This window comes from Nyctibius grandis, chromosome Z (genome assembly GCF_013368605.1).
Source record: "Nyctibius grandis isolate bNycGra1 chromosome Z, bNycGra1.pri, whole genome shotgun sequence".
NCBI classification, from domain to species: domain Eukaryota; kingdom Metazoa; phylum Chordata; class Aves; order Nyctibiiformes; family Nyctibiidae; genus Nyctibius; species Nyctibius grandis.
In genome coordinates, this window is record NC_090695.1 from 49,063,402 (window position 1) to 49,078,493 (window position 15,092).

General features: G+C 38.8%; 2 protein-coding genes across 10 annotated transcripts in view; both read left to right on the top strand.

The window, feature by feature from the left end:
- Positions 1–8,589, top strand: part of DMXL1 (Dmx like 1) — an 86,958-nt gene extending 78,369 nt beyond the window's left edge. For all 9 annotated transcript variants that reach the window (XM_068423790.1, XM_068423792.1, XM_068423791.1 and 6 more), the window contains 6 exons: positions 560–687; positions 855–947; positions 1,413–1,504; positions 2,467–2,519; positions 4,284–4,501; positions 4,906–8,589. In XM_068423790.1, the coding sequence (XP_068279891.1) occupies positions 560–687; positions 855–947; positions 1,413–1,504; positions 2,467–2,519; positions 4,284–4,501; positions 4,906–5,130 (809 nt within the window). In that variant the 3' untranslated portion in view covers positions 5,131–8,589. The remainder of the gene's footprint in view (positions 1–559; positions 688–854; positions 948–1,412; positions 1,505–2,466; positions 2,520–4,283; positions 4,502–4,905) is intronic.
- A 947-nt stretch (positions 8,590–9,536) lies between these two features.
- Positions 9,537–15,092, top strand: part of TNFAIP8 (TNF alpha induced protein 8) — a 66,493-nt gene continuing 60,937 nt past the window's right edge. The window contains exon 1 of the mRNA XM_068423251.1: positions 9,537–9,574. Coding sequence (XP_068279352.1) covers position 9,574 — 1 coding nt within the window. The 5' untranslated portion in view covers positions 9,537–9,573. The remainder of the gene's footprint in view (positions 9,575–15,092) is intronic.

Sequence of the window (15,092 nt, forward strand, 5' to 3'; positions counted from 1 at the left end):
AAGTTCAGTTTTTGTTAAAAAAAAGTTGTCTAAAGATATATTTACTTATTGGCCCTGTTTCTTAGTATGCTGCTATTTTGTACTAGCACAGCAATCTATTATATGTTTTAAAAGTTGCTTATAAGCCCTATTTTACTGAAACTATTTTTCATTTTCCCCAAAAATAATACTGGGGGATATAGAATAGCCTTTAGAAACAGTGATATTTTTAATAGCAAAAAGTACTGTATTTCTGTTTTATTTGTGACTTGGATGTAAGATAATAGGAAAAAGATACATTATTATCTCCAAGTAAATAGCTTCATATTTCAGTACCATCTAAATACAGTTCTTTAAATAATGAGTAAGTACAGTTCAATAAGGTTTGAATAGCATGGGTTTAAGTTTCAGTGGTACCCACTACTCCTACAGTATGCCAGGTACTATGGCACATATTGTGGCACTAGTTATTTTGAGGATGTTGTGAGCTGGTGTGAGATGTCTTAAAATTTTGGAAGCAACCTTCCTGCTCAACTGCTGCAACACCTGTGAAAAGTCATGTAAATATTCTCTATTGTAGACCTGACAGGTGCTCAAGACGGTAGTGTAAGAATGTTTGAATGGGGTCACGCACAGCAAATCACATGTTTTCGGTCTGGTGGCAACTCAAGGGTAACTCGAATGAGATTCAATTACCAAGGAAATAAGGTAACTGACAGAATGCTTCTGTACTTACCCTCTTCGCCTCCTCCCCAATATAATTGTAAATTAACAGAAACATCACATTCTTCAAATCTAAAGTAGTTTCTCTGAATTGTGGATAATTTCTCTGTAATACATTAATTGTAAATACATATGTATGTATCTTTTTTCAGTTTGGAATTGTTGATGCTGATGGATATATAAGTTTATATCAAACAAATTGGAAATGTTGCCCACTTACTGGAACTTCACCTAAACCATATTTGGTAAGCTGAAAGCAAAATTTGTTTCCATAAACTTGTGCTGTTCTGTCTTATTTGCTTCCCCCTTTAGAATAGTCAGGAGAGGGCAAGGATTGTGCTGATAACCAGTATTAAGATTTAATAATACATTGTTGCCATCCTGTGATCCGTAAGACAGACAAGGTCTTAAATCCTAATCATACTTACCAAGTTGGAGAGTAGAAAATGCAATGTTAGATCTGAAATAACTGTAATGTTCTTTGAGACTTGTCAATAATTGTCATTTGCTAATTAATTGTCAATAATGCAGGACTGGAAAGTCATACTTCCATGAAAAATTAAGAGTATCAGAAGGCAAACACATACCTTTATATCCCGTGTTCCTTAAATTGTTTTTGAAACTGATTACCTTCTCGAAGTTTAAAATTACATGCTTACACAAAATCTGTTTCTTTTTTAATTAATAATTTCTGAACTGCAACTTTTCAGACATGGCAGTGTCATAACAAAACAGCCAATGACTTTGTTTTCATCAGTTCATCATCTTTGATAGCCACAGCAGGATTGTCTTCCGACAACAGGTAAGAACTGCTGTAATTATGCATAAAAATGAAGTGATGCCATGTTTCCCCTCCCCCTCGCCGCACCCACTTTTTTCTTTTGATAATTCTCCTTAAGCGGTTTAAGAGCAACATGTGTACTTCTGCTCTCTTTCTTTGCGGGAGAGAAGCAATGTTTGCGGCTAAATTCCATGTGCTTATCACAGAAGGTTCCACAGGGAAACACAAATCCTCTATTCATGTTCCATATGACGTGGGGAAGTGGAGAGGGAGGTGCTGATCTCTTCTCCAGTGACAGGGCGCGTGGGAATGGTTCAAAACTGTGCCAGAGGAGGTTCAGACTGGACATTAGGAAGCATTTCTTTACCGAGGAGGTGGTCAAACCCTGGAACAGGCTTCCTAGAGAGGTGGTTGATGCCCCAAGCCTGTCAGTGTTTAAGAGGCATTTGGACAATGCCCTTAATAACATGCTTTAACTTTTGGTCAGCCCTGAATAGGTCAGGCAGTTGGACTAGATGATTGTTGCAGTTCCCTTGCAACTGAAATATTCTATTCTATTCTATTCTATTCTATTCTATTCTATTCTATTCTATTCTATTCTATTCATATGAGCCTGCCTTAAATAATTGTTATAGACGTAGGGAGTCGTGCATAGCTTTTCATTTCACACATTTTCTTAGGTAAGTTTTGATCAAGAAATAGCAAAATCTCTTAACATTCAGATGAATTCAGCTACAAAACACTAATGTCCATATGAATCCTTTATGAGAATAATATGTCATAGTATGATTGTGTAGAGGGCATGTTCTTGCAGTATATGTATAACTATGAAAGTAATTTGGCATCTGCTCAAAAGTAATCATTCAAAGTCTGTTTACAGTGCTTTTATGCCTGAAACAATTTTTTTAAGGTTTAGATGAGTTTTCAAGTGTTCAAAATACTTCAGAATATTTGTCACTGAATTAAAACATATTTTTTTACAGAAATATTTGTCTTTGGGATACTTTGGTTTCACCTACAAATACGCTGGTGCATGGTAAGTAAAATACAACCAGCAAAATATTTGATCACAGCAAAAATACGTATGTGTGCGTGTCTGTCTTTATGGAAAAGTTATTGTGGAAAGTAATTTTAGTATTAGGAGTAAAACATCTTTCACTGTCCTGTGTGAGTGCACCAGCAGGAATGTAAAAACAGATTCTTGAGAAATTATTTAGTGCTATATATAAATGATTGGTTTCACGTACATGAGCACCTTCCTTTGCATACCTTGTAGCCTTGCAGCACTAGTGCAACCCCTGACAGCCAGACATCTGTAATTTCTGCTCCTTTTTAAAATATTCTGAGCAACTCCTGCTTGTAGTGACTAGCACGTTGAAAAGACAATAGCTGTAACACTGTCAAAACTACAGTTTCTAGCACAGTTATGAGATACGTATTTGCAGGATATGCATCCACACCCTTCAGTTCAAGGTTCCTATGTCTGTGTCTGTACTGATAAATCAGAGAGGCCCCATTCAAAATTATCAATTAAGTGTTAGACCAAATAATGGTATTATAAAGGTAGCTTTGGGCACTTGCAGATAGAGTATCTGCTTGGAGAATATGAGAGGACATGCTTTTTATGAACTGTTAAGTATTGCTTCTGTGAAAATCCTGTCCTCAGAGAAGCCGTGATTATGTATGGCTGAAGGTAGGTATATGAATAAATGCACCAAATTTTCCAGAAAATATTGATTTTTTTTTTATGAATATATTGAACAAGCAAATGTACAAATAAGATCTCATAATTATACAGTAATTTTCAGAGTTGAACTAAAAGATGAACTTAACTGCTATATTTGCGAAGTAGTGCATTTTTGCTTTCAAAGATTGTCCAGTTCTGTGGCACTTTTATTCTATGTATTATGCCAGATACTGTGGGGTGTTTTAAATGCTTTCTCTGTGTGTGCGCATGTATAGATATCTACATACAGTATTACAAAAATCCTTTAGAGGAATTATTCCTGTAAGTATGCTTTTTGAGATGTAATAAATATTTAGCAGGTTTTCATTAACTTTATTACTAATATTTTGTTGCAGTGGAAGAGAAATACATTTCAATGTCTGAAATGCAGAATTAGGCTCAGAGTTGTGAACTCCTTATAATTGAAGTATGGTGAATGCTTAAATGTATGAGACGTGGAATTTCTAAACGTAAATTTAGAGGACCTTTTGAACTAGAAGTACTAGGTAGTATATGCCATGAGTTAGGATTCATAGTGTCTGGTCTCAGATATATTGAGCTTTGTGCTGGTAATTGTAATCTTCATTCACTTCCTCCACTCATTTGGGCGAGTGGATATATCCAAAGAAATGTGAAAAGCAGAAAATTAAAAGTAAAATAACCAGTGGAAACTTACAAGATATTTGGGCAAGTAATTTAGGAGGACATTTCTTATAGAAACATATGCCTTAAAATAACAAGCATTAGAGAGCTTGAAAAGAATGTTTCTGGTCAAGGCTTAATAGTTTGTGATTACACCGGGATAGAATAAAGGATATGTTTTGGTTTTTTTTATACAGATTGTAACTGCTTAATTTAAGAATACTGCAACTTCAGGATGTCTGATGTGAACCTGGGCTTGCTTATATATGGTACTACAGTAAATGGACTGTGGTCAATTGGATTACAGCATCAAAGTCACTGTTGCCAGTGTCTTGAACCATTAAGAGGTTGATGGAAAATTAAAGTTAGTACTGTGAAATTGAAGTTAGTACTACTGTGTGTTTATTTAAATTACTTTGCTTTGGCTTTCAGCTTTTATCTGTCATGATAGTGGAGCAACTGTGCTAGCATATGCTCCAAAACATCAGCTGTTAATATCTGGAGGCAGAAAAGGCTTTACATGTATAATTGATCTTCGCCAAAAACAGCAGCAACAGTTACTCCAGAGTCATGATTCTCCGGTCAAAGCAATTGCTGTTGATCCTACAGAAGAGTATTTTGTGACAGGATCTGCTGAAGGCAACATAAAGGTATGAATGAGGGGGAGGGAGCAGAGATGAAGATGGTGATGATGCGTAAATTCAAAAAGAATCTTGCATAGGTGTGGAATAATCAGATATGTCATGTGTCCTGCATTTGTTCTCAACCCTGACTTTCACATTTACTAATGTAATTGTGAAATATTAGTCTTACTTTGCAGTCCTCCTTTAAGTTGGTTTTACCTTAGTCTCGGTATATATTCCTTATTGTAGAAAATTAATATTAATATTCACTAACTGTGTCATTACAGGTTGCTGCATATCTTTTCTTTTACAGTTAGTGTCAGAAAAATTAATGCAAAATGTAGTCCAATTTGTCTATGACTCGTTACTGGTGAATTTTAAGATCATGGTAATTATCCTTATGAGAAATTGATGTTTTGATGCTTTTTCAGATATGGAGTCTGTCTACATTTAATCTTCTTCACACTTTCATCAATGAGCATGCTCGACAGTCTCTCTTCAGAAACATTGGGACGGGAGTCATGCAAATTGAGACAGGACCAGCAAATCACATATTCTCCTGTGGTGCTGATGGAACAGTAAAGATGAGAATCTTGCCCGATAGGTTCAGTCCTTTAAATGATGTGTTAAAAAATGATGTGAAATTTATGATCTAATATTTTTCTCACAGCAATGTATAACATTCCCCTTCTGCCATCCCTGAAAATACTCTTCCTGGAACTAGCCAACAAAGCAGATACACTATGATAGCTTGTGCCACAAAGATGCTTCCCCCTGCCCCCCGCCACCCCCCATATTTATTACCTGGAGATCTTTAGTCCCTGATGCACTGATGCCTTAAAGATTAACAAGGTCCTTCAGATTTTGATCGTTGCCTAAAATAAAAGCGATACATGACTCCAAATTATATACTTGTAATATTATTAGGATGTTGCTGAAGTGGTTTACTCTTCCTTTTGAGGTAGTTACACTCCCACCTGGAGTGTATTATTTGGGCATGGCCTCTGCTTATATTCCACACCTGTCTGCCTTCTAATAGCAGGCCTGTCCAGATGGAAACCTTAGATAATGTTAATTTTTCACTGTGGCAACCATAATCATCTCTCTTAACTTGTTTAGTCAACTGACAATAAGAATTTATACCTATGTGTAGAAGAGAAACAAAGCCTGTACGAGTAGGTAACTCCTGGCCATGCAAGCATTCGTATAATGAGCCACTGTCTGTCTCCATTCCTGGAATCCCAGCTGTTTACTTCTCTAACTTGCCTGATCTCCTTCCTCTGCTCTGGGGTATAAGAAACTGAAGGATGTTCTGTAACTTGTCTTCTGTTCTATAGCTTGAATCACTGCCATCAGGATGGCAGGCTTACCTTTTGAAAATAAATATATTTTTAACCCTGAACACTCCCTTTAAAAAATATGTAAATATTAATGGATATCTTCCTCTTAAAATAGTCAAGATTACGTGTGAAGCTTTAGTCTTGATCAGAAAGATACTGGAAGATACTGCTTTAGGATATGGCACTAGAATTTCTTCAAAGACTATTTATTTACATGTCTGTAGAAGAAAAAAAAAAGTAATTTATTTTTACATTTTTTCCAGTAAGACTTTTATTTAGCCCAAAGATACTCAGTTCATTCTTACCACTTACATTCTTGTTTGTCTGCTTTTCGTAAGACTTTAAAAAAAAGGAAAAAGGAAAAAAGTTCAACAGCAAAGTACTTTAATACTGTCAGTCTTCGTACTGTATGTTTACATCTGGTATGAAATGAAAGAAAAAAAATCTTGAAAAGGATAGATGGATTTTTTTTTTGCCAAAATATTAAACTGCATAACTTAAATGTTTGACCAAATTATTAATGCGCAAAGCCTTACATTTTTTTTTTTAGTCAGCTAAAAGCTGTTTCTGTAAGTATTTTGGTTTACTTTTCCTAACTTGAGAGCTTGACAAAGGTTTAATTTGTAAATTAGATGTGAGGCTGGATTACTTGAATGCCAATGGTGTACTTTTTGCTAAAAGATATTTTGTGAAATATAGCACCAAGATATTAACTGTAAAATAAACTTGTCAGATTAGGAACTATGGGGATAAATAAAGCATAGCAGAAATGAAGGGCTTGTAAAACGAACTTTGTAACATTCTCAGGATGCTTTTATCTTAAGAATATAAAATTGTTTAAAAAGATTTTGTAAAATGTATTAAGATCATTTTAAATGTATGTTTCGCAAGTTGCAGTGCAAACACTATGAAGGTTTTTATGCACATAACCTGAAATTTCAAATTGTGCAATAAAATGAATGTGAATATTTTGCTATGAAGAAACATGGGAGAAGCATTTCAAACTGGTACAGCTGTTCAGTGATTCAATTGTAATTGTTCTTCCACAACACTTACAGATTTGAAATCAAAATTGATATCAAAACAGTTTAAGTACAGTGATGGACCAGAAAAGTGACTGACTAAAAGTGACACCACCTTACAAAACAGACTTGCCCAATGCATATGTCATATCTGCTCAGTGGCTGAGTTTCTAATATTCCTTGTTCTTATGAGAGAAGGAAAAAAAATGGAGTTAACAGTAGCACACTCCTTGAGAACCAGTAACACCCTGACTTTGTAGCTGCTTATATACATGCATTAGTTTTATGCACCCACTGAACTAACAAAGTTACATTCAGAAAAGGAGAACATGCAGAAATCATGTCAACATTATATAATGATGTCCTTGATGTTTTGTCCTTAAGTATTTGTATCTCATTAGGTTTAATATTTCAAGCTCACTTTATTGTACTGGCAATCACAGAAAGCTGTCTTATCTGCGAACTGAGCAGATTCTATATGTAATTTGCCAAGACATACAATGTCATTTTTCTGAGTAGAACTGCACTAGGACAAATCCTGGCAAATTTATGCTTACACCAGAAAAGTACTGACTGTGAGCAGGCATTTTCAATAATGTTTATAGTTACCATAAGCTACTCACATTGTGATTTTACATAATTTAGTTTTGAATTTGCCACACCTTCATAATTTTCCCAATAAATCCTGCAGAAACTCAACCTTCTAGAATTCCATGTTGCTGCTACTTCATTTAAAAATCAGTCGTTTGCTTCTGTAATGTTCATTGATGTTTAACAATTATTATAAGTCAAATTAGCGGTAGCTTTCTTATAATGATGGAATCCAAATGAGTTAACTTCTGCTGTATCTCAGACTTTCAAAGGGACACTCTCAACTTTAATAGTCGTTGGGGAAGAACTGAACTCAAAACTTTTCTAGCTGTTGCCCTTAACAACTTCCAATGACATTTTTCCTTCAGTAATTAATGTTTTCTCCCTGTTGCTACGCAAGTTACTCAAATCAGAAATGTAATAGTGGCTATCCAGGGTTCTGTGCTTGAAGTAGCCACCTGCACAAATTGAACTTAAAATTTGCATTTACCAGTGCTTAATCAACAATAACACCATGTCCAGACAAAATAATTTAGCTTGTAGTTGATAGTGTCCCTTTTAAATATCATAGACTAGCAGTTGTGACCTGTGTTTCTCCGTGTAGCAATACATAATGCAATCAGAGTGTGTCATTCGTGTGTTGATAATTGATTCAGTTACCTCAGATATATGATCCAAGTTCTTTACTTCAGTAACTTCTGAGAGTTAAAACTCTGGCCATCTGGGTACTTAAACTGGCTTGCTGTGTGACTTTTAACTAGAAAATTCTCAGCTGACAGCTGATGTTGCAGGATGTTCATGGAGAAAGAGGGAGAGTGGAATAGATGCAGATTTTGTACCACACTGCTGTGGCACAAGGTGAGCTTATACAGGTTCTACTGCATTTTAGGAACCTCGCCACCAGTTACAGGAAATAAACTGTTGAGATATCCTATGTTAGGTACCACTCCCTTCCTCTTAAGAGCACCCAGTGTTAGATTAGTTGCAATAGGTATGAAGAAGTAACAGTGATTAAAAGGACATAAGCTTGGAGACAGTATGTTCTCCAGGGTAATTTTTTTCAAATGTTTATTTTTACTAAAAAAAGCAAAACCACCTCTAATGGCAGGTTCAGCACACTGATCAAACTACTTTCTATAAAATAAAGACATTTATTTACCAAGTTTCTTGGTGTTTCTTCATCCTCCCTATTCCTAGCTCTAAAATCTGCATGGTTTTGATCTTTCTCCTTTCCTGTCTTTTTTTTTTTTTTTTTCTGCTTTAGCTTTTCATGCCTTAGCTTTTCTTGTATTAGCTTTTTGATGGTTTTGGGTTTGTTTGTTTTTTTAATTCTATGCATAACTATCAGTTGTACTCAGTTCCAAGTCATTTCTCAGTGGAATGAGGCTGATGTGGTGACGTGCTTTCTGTCACTTTCTTCCACAACTAACTTTTTTAACCCGTTGTCTGCTTCATTTAAACTTGAGAGCCTTAAAGTTATTGGGGAGCTGCACCGGTCTAATTTTCCCATCTCTACAAGAGCTATGAAGCTGAGTGCCCCTCCTCTAGTTACACACTAGGCAACAAGCTGCTGCCAAAATTAAAAATACCTCCACATACAGCTCGGTAGAACGAAAGAACAATTTTATTTGGGGTTTGCCCTTGCAATGATTATGGTAACAAAGCAGGGAAAGAAGCAAAGAAAAGATGTACCCCAAAATCTGGCACCGAGTCTGTGATCTCCTTTGCAGGCGTGTGTAGCCTCCCTCCTCTCCCCTTGGTGTTTCCCCCTCCGTGTGCCCGGGGGAGGCAATCGAACCGAGCTGCCGCTCTCCCTGCCGCCCGTTTCTCCGCGGCTGTACGAGCTGCTTGCCCAGGTGAGCGAGGCGGCGGCGGAAGGCTGAGTGGGACTAACGACGGGCGGGCAGGAGGGACCCCGCGAGGGACACGCTGCCCGCCGCGGGGGGCTGCCCGGCCTTCCCCCGCCCCGGGCCGAGTGGGGGCGCCGCCGGGCCGCCAAGGCCAGAGCCGCCCCTCTCCCGCCCGCCAGGGCCGCGCCCCGCCCCTCCCCGCGGGGACCCGGGGCTGCCTCTGCCGCGCTCGCACCGGCTCGGCAGCGCCGCTCCCGCCGCCAGCCCCGAGGAGGCGCCGCCGCCCCCGCCCCCACAGTAAGTGCCACCGCTCCGTGGCGCGGGGTCCCGCTCCCGCCGCACCGGGCAGCCCCCTCCCCTGCGTGCCGGCAGGAGTGGGCGAGGGCAGCAGGCCCGCCGCGGCAGGGCGGGCTCGGGCCTGGCAGCCCGGCGGCCCCCGGCCGCCTCCCAGCCGACGGGGCGGCCGTGGGGGGCCTGGCTGCCCGGTGTCTGCAACTGGTGGAGTTACTCAGGTTTCATCACGGGGAGCTAAATGCGGGGACCGGGGCAGAACTCTAGAAGCCCCCGAGGGGCCGGGGCCGGAGCCGGGGCTCGTCGCTGCCGCCTCCTGCCCCGGCGGCCCTCGGCGCTGCGGAGCCCCGGCACCGCCTGGGAGAGGCTTTCCAGCTAGGAGGTGCCCAAAAGCACTCACGTTGGGAGTTTCCTCATGCAAAAATGCATTTGGGTGAAAGCGGTACGCGGGTTTCTGTTCGGGGAAACCGAACCGCCTGTCTTCCCTCTGTCGCTCTTCCCCAGCAGCGGGGCAGTTTTCTGCTTTTCGCAGAAATATTTCTGCTTTCGCCCGGAGTCAGCCCTCGCCCTCGTCAGGCTGTGCTTGAGCACGCACAAAACAGATCAGTAGCTCTTCAGGCAGAGGCAACAAGTGTGGTAACGCGGCTGAATTCTGCACGGTGCTGGTACAAGACAAACTTTTGTGCGATACGTTGGGTGTGGTTTTGGAATACTACTAGCAAAAATTCTGCCAGTAAAATTAATTTGCATCTGTGTGTTTCTAGAGGTGCCTGTTCACAGTGTGACTTGACCACATGTACGCACTGGTAAAGCAAAATGCAGTCCAAATGATGTTTCGCTCTGCACGTGTCTTCTTTCGGTTATGCTCCTTTGCAAATTACTTCGCGTAACTGACTAGTGAAGCTACTCACATTACAAACTGCCCAGTCAAAACTTCTCCGAGCAGTCGATACGCCAGACGAGGAGCTGTCGGTTGCGCTCACTGGCTGGGCTGGCTACTGCCAGCTCTGCTTATCTCTTGTCAGCTCTAAATAGGAAATTTGCTAGCAGGAGCGCTGATAGCGGAGCCGAGTGCTTGCAGCCCTTGCAACAGCAGACTAGCCTCTTGGTTGCCGCAGACCACAGGTCTGGTTTGAAAAACACTGCTGGTCTGAACCTAATAGTTTGTGGGTATCGCTGTGAGATCCAGAGTTACCGTTCTTTATTGGCAAACCCAAGGCATGTATTGCAGGGGCAGCAGAGCTCAGGCTGTGTCGTATGTGGAAAGGCACCACGGCTAGACGGAGCCCTGATCCTGCACACCGTTCCTGTTCCTGTGGTGGGAAGCACGTTAGATTAGATGAATGTTGTTTGAAAACATAGGAAAAGCTATTGACACTGTGTATTGCTTATAACTTCCATTTAATGGCTTTTGTTGGGAATCTTTATTTCTTTGTGGTGGAAGTTTCTGATTATTGTTTCTACCTTGCAGTGATTAATGAGCATTTTAGTAAACTTTGGAGACAGTGCAAGTCTGAGCTATTATATTTTGAAATTAGGCTGAATGCATTCCCTTCCTCATCATGCTACTCAATTGTTGCCATGTATTAATAGTGCAAAAATGTAACATCGTGTGTTTGCAGTCCTCAAAGTTTTAACGTAAATAAACAAGCACATGATGCATGTACTGCATGTACTGCATGTTACAGGAACAGGATACATTTTTACCTTTGCCTCATTTAAAATAAAGATAATGAGGAGGAGAAAAAAACATCCTCAACTGAATCAGCTACTCAAGTATTAGGATAAGGTGTTTGGATGTTCATCACTGCTTCATCCCACAAGTTTATTTTCTAAGAGGTGGGAATCATCTGCTGTCTGTCAAATAAACTGCATAGAAGTTTGCTGAGGCTCTAAATGGGAATGGGTAGGAAAAAAAAGTCCCGAGAGGAAGAGTTTTGCAGTGGAAGGTGGTCCAAGATCTTTATTTGGAAGACAAAATTTGGTGAACTCGAAACATGCTTAGAAGCAGGAAGAAGGAACTAAAATGCTCTAGTACATTTACATAGTTATTTTTATTTAACCTGGAAGCAAATTTCATGTGGAATATTATCAAAATAAAAGCTATGGTGCAGATCTTTGCAGAAGCACAAAACACTGAGGCTTGAAATGGAAGTCACTTGCTGTTTGCCCTGACAACAGGAAGCTGCTCATTTCCATTAAATAGTAACTAGCCTAACCTGACTAAACCTAGATTTCAGTGTACTTTGTGGCTTGATTTGCCTGTTTTGAGTTTTCTTTAAATACTTGCTGCTAGGTAAAGAGTAATAGTTGCTGCTTCAGATGGCTGAGGAAATAATCAAATGCTTGAGAAATCTCAGCCTTGGTCAACTTCTTATTTCAGTATGCCAAGACAAGTCCTCCCAGTGGTGGACAGTAAAATGCCTAATAATATTTAAAGTGGATAATGCATCCCTACAGGTTACTTTAATACAAATAACAAAACTACTGAATAACAAAGTATGGTATGTAAACAGTAGCTGGTTCGAGACAAGTTACATCTTTATGAATTTTCTTCCAGGTTGCAGATTTTCACTTTTGAGTTTACCTCTTAATAGAGGTTTTAGCCTGTAATTTCCCTTTATTTTTTTTATTAATTCTTGTACACGAGCAATAAAAAAATTAAAAGAAAAAAAAAAGTTACTGAGTGGTATTTGTCAAGATCTTAACATTGGATATATACACTTAAATTACCTGCTTAATCTAAATGATTGGTAGTATGTTTTCCATAGTTTTTACTGTATTGATTACCTTCTAGCAGCTTTGACTGTGGGTTAGGTAAATTTGGTTTATAGCTTTTTACATCACTGAGATACAGTACAAGGCATTTGGACTGTACTTTGCTTCCTTTTTTCTTTTTTCTTGTTTCTGCATCGTTTGTAGGTATGTTTCTTGCCATTTCTTGTATTTTCTCACCTTTAGGTAGATCATTCAAACTTCTTTCATCTTCCTCCACTGAGAAATTTCTTATGCTTTGTTTAAATTAGGTTTTGTGGATCAGATTGATCTGATGAACAGAACAAAATTTAACTGAAAATTAAGTATATAGGAAGAATTTTCTCACAGGGAAAGTATACTTTGTATACAGTATATCTTGAACAAGTGTCAAGACATGTTCCTGTGATATGTACCTCAATTTAACAAATTCTAGTAGTCTTGTCTTTTGTTTGGAATATCGATACACACAATGTGGTGCTCCAGGAGCTGATGATTTAATGGCAAAGTAACTTAGGGACCTTTTAGGGTTGGTTTGGGGATTTTTTTTGTGTCTATATGCTCATAGCCATGAGCAGCCATGTTCTCTGATCTGTAATAGAAATGTGCAACATTTTTCAACTGTGATGTAGCAGGAAATCTAGTCTTCTTTATTTGAAACTGGTCTCATAATCAAAGAAAGCAAGTATGGCTTGAAATTAGTTACAGGGGTTTTTTCCCCTTATGCCTCCAGCGTCTTCAGATCATAAGACTCAGAATAAGTGTTTTGTGTAGTCAAGTAGAAGTGAAGATGGCATTTTGTCAGTTAAGCAAGTGAGCAAGAAGTTTCACTCTGCATTTTTATACTCTCGTCTTCCAGTAGTGCTTTGCTCAAACCAGAGTTTCCTTTTTTGACTTGAAGATACACTGACCTCACCCCCACTAAGCAGTGTGAGCTCTGTGCCCTGAGACTGAGGTATGTAGTTTGCAGAGCAGTAGCACATGCCTGTTTCATTAGCATCTCTAACAAGTCTCAAAGAAGGGGAAGAGTACAGAATACGTGATTTGAATTAGAAGCTAATAGTCATGTGCTTCAGGTGCTGTTTTCTGAACTGATCATCGACATAATCGTTTGCAGCCAAAACATCCCTTCTTTTTCTTTATTTCACTGTGGTGGTTCCTGGGATCTCTGCAGCAGCCTTGAATTTAATAAGGCAGGTGTGTGAGATGAAGTATCAAACAAAATATGTAACCTTTAAATTATACAAGTTAAAGCTATTCCTTAATTTCAATTCTGTTTTTGTTTAGAAACCCAGATGCTGAAAAGTAAGAGTCTCAACTCTTGAGCAAACCTTACAGGGACTTCAGGGGTATTACATGCCTTTCAGATGATAAAAACATTAGTTGACATTGGTAAGTTAGTAAGATGTATGTTGAGGATTAAGTCCAGAAGATATCATTTCCAAAATCTGCATTTCTTTCATTGCTTTCTCATAACTAAAAGTATATCTCCTAATAGGTGAATTTTAGTATTAAATGTGCCTGGCTTAATCCAAGATCTCATTATTCTTCTAGAAATAGGGTTGGGTATTTTTAAATATCTAGTTTTGAAGATCAGTTTATATTATAGGATCAACAAAACTACACACATAAAACCCCAGCATTTTCCTCCAATTTATGCAATAATGCAGTGAAGAATACAGTAGTGTTATACTACGGAAATTAGGCTGGTTGCAGTTGTTGCTAATGATAGTTATATGGACACATGTCTGACTGTGAGTGGCAGTTGTTAAATCATCTGGAGAAGATGTGAGTGAGCAACGGGCCGGGCTTTCTACATCCACAGCACTGTATTTGGCCCATTTTGTGTCCGTGTCTGGAGGCCCCAGAATTCAGATTAAACTGGTGGAAATTATGTTTGGCATATGAATTTGATATTTATTACCTGGATCAATAGCAAAATTTTTGTTGTGTGGTGTGCTTAAGCCTTCCTCATTGAATGGCTTAATTTTTGCTTTAGTGTTGCAGTGTTATGGGAACACATCTGAATGCTGTGCCCTTGCTAAGGAGCTGGTCTTGACAGCAATTCAGGAAATGGAAGAGCAAAGCGAACTGTTTTAAACAGAAGTGGCTGGTGTTCAATAGTTGAAGATTTTATATGCTTACTTTCTTTTAGTGTCTTCATCTGATATTTATAATCTAACTTTCTGCTAATCAAATATTTTTATGGAGACGATATGGTTTTTCTTGTTTGGTGTTTTGTCTGCAGAAGTTACTGGGGCTTAAATATATTCAGGATTGGCTGTCCTAAATAGCTGAACTGAAGAAAACCCTGTAACAGTAGTCCATGTTATTCTTCTATGTAGCAAATATGTGTAAAAGGATAGAATATATTAAACTGTAAGGTACTAAGAAGTGGGAAAATGAGCTCTAAACTGAGAGAGCATACCTGCACATGATTATCTTGAAACATAATCACGTGTTTGTCTCTTGAGCTTTGAAGCTGAATACCTAAGTTGTGAAGGAAATAAAACCCCTCTAGTTACCAGTAACTGATTTTCAAGCCCTCTGTCCTCTCCAGCATACATACAACACACAGATAACATCATAAAATTGGCTGTCTTGAAAGGCATTTCAAGTAATAAAGTAATAAGTGATCCAGGAAAGCAAAGAAAATCTGTCATCTGTTAGGGAAAAATGTGTTTAAGAAGGAGATAATTTTATTCAAAGACATGCTAAAGTGGAGTTATCAAACAAAATACTGCCACTGATTGGGAAATATGATGTCTGT